The following is a 6,364-nucleotide window of genomic DNA, read 5'->3' on the forward strand; positions in this document are numbered from 1 at the left end:
GAGACTCTGTGGGAACACAGAGGAAGGGGCTATCCAGATGAGACCTGAGAGGTTGTGGTCAGATAGTGGGGGAGGAGGACCCCACCAGTCAGAGTCTAGGGGAGGAGAACAGGAAGATAAGAAGCAGGGGTTACAATCGAGATGTAATGGAATTAAATTATAATAAAAAATAAAAATAAAAAGAGCAGTAACTGCAGCGAAAATCTCCTTTTCCAGCACCCCTGGTTGGACCGGAGACCATGTGACACAGACTTTGTTCCACCCTCACTCGGGACCCTGCGCTTCTTTTCTGCCTGGAGACCTAAGGCACCTGGCTCTTCCTGCAGAGAAGTGCACAGCTCTTGCCCAAGGGGCATCTGGCAGTCCTTCCAGGAGATGCAGAACCAGACAAAGCAGTGATCTAATAGCCTAGGGAGCAAGATTCTGCTGTTCTGCCTTAGATACATTCATACTATGACACTGGACATACTCAGAAATAACCGGGTGTTGTGGTACATGCCTTTAACCTCAGCATTCAGGAAGCAGAGACAGGAGGATCTCTATGAATTCAAGGCCGGCCTGGTCCACATACTGAGGTCCAGGCCAGCAAAGATTATACAGTGAGATCCTGTCTCAAAGACAGGGACACACACACACACACACACACACACACACACACACACACACACACACACCCGTGGGGCAGACAGAGAGACACACACAGAGAGATCTCTGTGTTCAACCAAAGCTACTTCCACCTTAATAAGACACACTGTTGAGGGAACTAGACATAAACCTGGGTCTAATGAGACTTATGCAGGGAGCCTTCATGAGAAACTCTAGGAAAGATGTGACATGAAAATACTCCTTCAGCCGAACCCCTCAGAGCAGGGTTCGAGAGTAAAACTCCAGGCTAGGATACAGCATGGAGGTAAAGGATGCTCGTCCATCATGTACAAGGCTCATCCTTGGCTAGAGAAACTGCAGATGAATTATAATTTACATTTTGAATATCTCTAAAAGGATGCAGCCTTAAAAGTGGGAGTAAGTGGCAGAGAGTGAAAGTGGGGGAAGCAAGAGAGAGGAAAAGTTACAATGCATTAAATGAGCCCAGGGAGTAGCTCTGGCAATGGAAAACTCTTCCCTGAATGGTTCAAGAAGGTGTATTTAAGGTCTTGGTCCTGAAAAGGGTAAGCTGAGGCAGCAGTTTCTTCCCCTCTACTTGTTTCATTGCCTTCCTTTACATGTCATTTAGCTATTGATTTTGATTGGTGATAAGACAGTAAAGTGATAAATGTATTGGGTGGGCAGTGGGGATGGAAGCCTAGGCAGGAGAAGGGAGGTACTCCAAGCAAAGAGTGGGCAGGGCTCTGAAAAAGAAACCGGAAGTTCCTGTGACAACTTTAATAGTCAAATATTTGCCCAAGGTTGGCCCTGTTTATCTTTCTGCCAAACAACTGAACATAATACAATGGTGAGCTTAAGCAAGAGCAAGAAGTATAATTTGGAATCAGGTGAAGTGGCTGAACAAAGCTTGTGATGCTGGCTCTCAGCCTTGTAGGGCCCAGAAGAGTCCCAATTTCACACGACATTGTGCAGGTCAGAGGGTTACAGTTGATCTTGGCATGGGATAGACAGAAAAACTAATGTCAACACTCACATCCTTAGCATTTTGGAAGACAAAACTTTAACTGCTCTGAGATAAGCTTATAAACACAAGACAAACTGTACTCTCACAAAGAGAAAATTCCAGCACTACTTCTGTTAGAGATAGAGTTTGCTTTGCACATAAGATCCACCCTCTGTGCCTTCCAGAATGTTTCCAAGGCATCGTTTCTTATTTTGAGCAACCTCTTCCTTTTTGCCTCCTCCCCCCTGCCCCCTGCAATGGAAATTTCTCTGGGCATCTTTATTGGGAGAAAAGTGTAAAATGGTAAATCTATCAGCTAGTATTGGTTTAGCATCTATTACTGTTTAGATGTGCAGTGGCCTAGGCAAATAAATGTATCACATATGGATGGGTTCAAATCCTTGCTCTGCCTCTGTGCAACCTGACATGTTACCTAACCCTGCTTAACCTCAGCTTCCCCATCTGTAAATGGTGTAAAAACAATAACTGCCTTGAAGGGTTTTAAGAAGTCATGGGAAAATGGCAGTGTACTGCCCAGCATCCTGGGAGATGCACTTTCTCCACAACATTCTGTAGTTACATTGAAAAATAGACCACAGCAAAGCTAGAAGATTGAAGACAATGATGTGTTCCCCAGAGGTAAATTTTCCTTTCTCGTGCCCTGCTTCCAAGCTCTTTATGTATTTTCAAGTCAACAAGCACCTGTGCCTTAGGTTTGTTACGGGGTATCTCTGGGCACTATACCTTCAAATCAGGTTGATTCAGCCCTGTGGGTGGTGCAGCTGCACTACTACCATAACCACTTATCCAAACACATACCTGGAATTGACTCCAAGAGCGGTCCATGGTCTAATAGTACCAGTACCTCCTGGAGCTGCTTAGAAAACAGACTCTTCACTGGTAAGCTGCTCTAGTAAAGAACCCGCTCCCCAGACTCATGCAAGCAACCCGATTAAACTCAGTGGGTAACAGGAACAAGGCATGGAAGCAGAAAGGAGACCTGTTCAGAAGAAGAGAGGATTCTGAGGGAGTGAGAGGGGAACCAAGGGAGGGTAGTCGGGGCTGAACTAAATACATACTTGATTGAAATACTTCACATACGTGTATAAACGTATCAAAGAGTAAGTTAAAAACGAAAACAAACAAACAAACAAACAAACAAACCCAGCTGACTCTGGTTCCTTCCCAGATCTACAGCACACTCTACGCTGGTAACTCGTGAGTACACTAGAGTTTCAGAGGCACGGGCACAAACCCCAATTTGTTAGTGGTATTTTTAAAGTAAAATGAAATCACTGTAGCTATCAAGAACCTTTTAATTCTATGGTTGTGGGACCAAATGGACCATTTGCCTTGTGCGTTTCTCTTTCCATTATGAGCATTCATGATTTCTCATGTAGGGAGACTTCAGGAAGCTAAAAACAAACAGTCGTAGCTGAAAGGACATGACGAAAATAGAAAGAAAGGAAGGTACAGCTAAAATTTCTGTCCTTTAGAGTAGTTCTAAAGAAACATGAAAAGCCGTGCAAGGGCCGTACGGGAAACAAAAAGAGTGGAGAAAATCAGTAGAGGACAGAGCCCAGAGCCAGATGCAGCTGGCTGGGCTGGGCATCCAGTCAGGCAGATTCTCAGAGTGAGATTTTTGAGCAAGGTGAAGAATTCACAGTGACGCAGTAGCCATTTTTTAAAGCCTCTGGTCCCCAAATTACAAGCTCCCTCTCAAGTCCCTGGGGCAGCCCAGCACCTCCTTATTCATAATTTTGTGGTTATTTATTATTATTATTATTATTATTATTATTATTATTATTATTATTATTATTATTATTATTTTACTATTATTTTTAACTAAGATGAAGGTCTCCAGATATTTAAAAACTCCAGGTCCCACAACATGGGTCTGAACCTAGTCTGTAGGATGTGACACCGCATAGCTGCAGGCCACTCAAACGTACCATTTAGGCTGCTCTGTCTTCCCTGGGGTCCACCACAGTGAAGCGAAGGTGCGCGCCTGCAAGATCTAAGCCTCAGTTGTCCTCTCTCTGGCAGCAGCGAATTGTGTCACATTTTTTTTTCTGGCTCCTGGGTCAGAAATGACTATACGACTCATTGCCCCCGAAGCACTCATTGTCCTGCAGGGCCTTACACAATCCTACAGGAAACCACGCTCAACACTTAGCCAACACTTGTTGATGTGATTGAGTGCAATGAATGCGGAGACAAAGGCAAAATTCAGAAAGGCTCTAAAACCCTGATAACTGCTGCTCCTGCTTTTCCCAGGCAGCTCTTGGGGACATGTGATAACCCTGCCTTTTGTTTCTAGAGCTTTGTGCTGGAAAGGACAAGCAAATATCTTGGTGAAGCCCAGCGTCTGACGCTGACTTCTCTCACAGGAGCCGGAGTCAGGAAATTGTTAGGTAATGCCAAAGGGTACCGAGAACAAGCAATGAAAACGTCACCCCAGCACTTGGACAAAGGGAGGCCGGAGAACAAGAACCACAAACCCGAAGGTGCACATATCCATGTTTCATGAAGGATCCAGAAATAAGTTTGCAATAGTCAGTAAATACAGGACCCAATACAATGCCTCCCTCTGAAAATGATTTAAAAACTGGAATCAGCCAGCCAGCCAAGCATAGTTCCTTCTGCTGAGGCCAAACCTACCTAAAGAAATGAGCGGTGGACCCCTGATTCTGTGGTCCCTGCAGGAAAACAGTGGCTGGTGGGATCAGCACCTCTTTCACTGTCAAACTCAAGCCTGCTATCAGAATACTGAATTCAAAGGCCATGAGAAATTCTACCATTTGGGACATGCCGTAACCTAGAGGAAATTAGTTCATTTATGTCAATGGAATGAGTCTCAAAATGGAAACAAGGCTGGCTTTGCTAATGTATGCTGCATCAATATCAGAAAGAAAAAATGTTGACTGCCAGCTTTTATTGGCAATGACCACATCTTTTCTCATCTCACTGTTTTCTCTGGTGCACGGTGGCTGGTCATGTACAATCAATCTAGTAGCCAGAAAAATGTATTATTTGGGGCTGGAGAGCTGGCTCAGTAGTTAAGAGCACGTGGCTGCTCTTCCAGAGGACCAGGGTTCAATTCTCAGCCACCACATGGTGGCACACAACTGTGCATAACTCAAGTTCCAGTGGATCTGACCACCATTACTCAGACATACATGTAGGCCAAACACAAAGTGTACATAAAAATAAAAAAATAAAGTTTTTAAAAATGCCATTTATTATTTTATGTGTATGGTTTTTTTTTTTTTTTTGCCGGAGTGTGTGTCTGTGTAGCACATCATTCAATACTCTCAGAGGCCAAGAAAGGTTGTTGGATACAGACAGTTGTGAGTCACTATGCGGGTGCTAGGAATCAAACCTGGGTCCTCCAAAAGAGCAGCCAGTGCAGTTAACTGCTGAGCCATCTCTCTAGCACCACTGATGGCATATTTTAGACTCAGCTGTAGGGTGCAAATCATCCTTTCAGTATGCATTGACACACTGTATTATTTAATAATTACTGGGCATGTTAATGTGTCTGTAAGCATGTATGATGTGGTCATAAGATGATGCCTTGTGTGGGCAATGGAGACTTAAGTCCCTGATTTTCCAACAAGCATTCTTTTGAGATGATGTAGGATTAGCATCAAGTCATATTGAGAGTCTGCTGTGTGCTGGTCATTCTGGTATGGGCTGTACAGGAGACAGGAAACAGAGCACAGACATAAGGACCTGGTAAAGTGATTTAATTTTGCACTCCTTCCCATATGGTAATTCATATTTTCTTCATGGCTTATATATGGTAACATGGTAGATAAATTTTAGAATAAGAATAACTTAAAAGGAGGGAAGGAAGAGGTGGTATAACCATGGAAACACTTGGGTACAATCTCCTGGGATTTCCACACCCCCTTGGAGCTTGAAACACTCAAAGGCAGCAAGAAGGAGTGGTTTCCTCCAAGTCAAAATGCCACGGATTTATTTCCTTCTTCTATTACCCCTCCCCGCCCCCCATGTCTCCTGAAACTTTTTTGGCACTGCATTTTCCATAGTTTCAGTTAACTGCTAACTTTCGATTTCAACTACATGATTTAGTTTACTTAAATTATAGTCTTTATTACGGCCTTTGGCAGGTGAGAGCCTTTGGGATTTTCTGGAAAGCTTGTTTGTGCAAGCTTTAGCAAACAATAGCCTAAGGGGCATGACATGGCATTTGACTTTGTGACATGAAAAAGAAGCTTGTTCTCTTACGCATATAATCTTGACCCTGCTATAATTAAAGTAGAGAAAGGAAGAGGGAAAGGGTAAAGAGGGGGAAGAGAAAAAGAGAAAGAAGAAGGAGAGAGGAAGAGGATGGAGAGAGAGAGAGATATCTTTCAGGTAAATGGCTGGCCTCTATTGTTTGCCACTTTCAGCACTGGGGAGGTAGAAATAGGTAGATCTCTTTTCTTTCTTTTAAATTTATTTATTTATTTACTTTACATCCTGATCATAGCCACCTCCCTCCTCTCTTCCCTATTCCACCCTTCTTTCCTCTTTCCTCCTCCCTCTCCCCCCCCCTATTCCTCAGAAAAGAAGACCCCCACCATCAAACCAACCCCTGCACATCAAGTCCTATCAGGACTAAGTACACCCTCTTCCCCTGTGGCCTGGTGAGGCAGCTTGAATGGGGGAAGTGATCAAAAAGCAGGCAACAGAGACTGTATTAGAGACAGCCTCCCCTTACTAGGGGACCCACATGAAGCCTGAGCT

At 43.9% G+C, this 6,364-nt stretch overlaps 1 protein-coding gene across 3 annotated transcripts in view; it reads right to left on the reverse strand.

Moving 5' to 3' along the window:
* BMX (BMX non-receptor tyrosine kinase) overlaps window positions 1–3,923 on the reverse strand; it is a 58,272-nt gene extending 54,349 nt beyond the window's left edge. For all 3 annotated transcript variants that reach the window (XM_084790761.1, XM_084790762.1, XM_084790760.1), the window contains exon 1: window positions 3,562–3,923. In XM_084790761.1, coding sequence (XP_084646887.1) covers window positions 3,562–3,564 — 3 coding nt within the window. In that variant the 5' untranslated portion in view covers window positions 3,565–3,923. The remainder of the gene's footprint in view (window positions 1–3,561) is intronic.
* Window positions 3,924–6,364: the final 2,441 nt, after the last annotated feature.

The sequence above is a fragment of the Acomys minous genome (assembly GCF_964271855.1).
Source record: "Acomys minous genome assembly, chromosome: 7".
In the NCBI taxonomy this organism is placed as follows: domain Eukaryota; kingdom Metazoa; phylum Chordata; class Mammalia; order Rodentia; family Muridae; genus Acomys; species Acomys minous.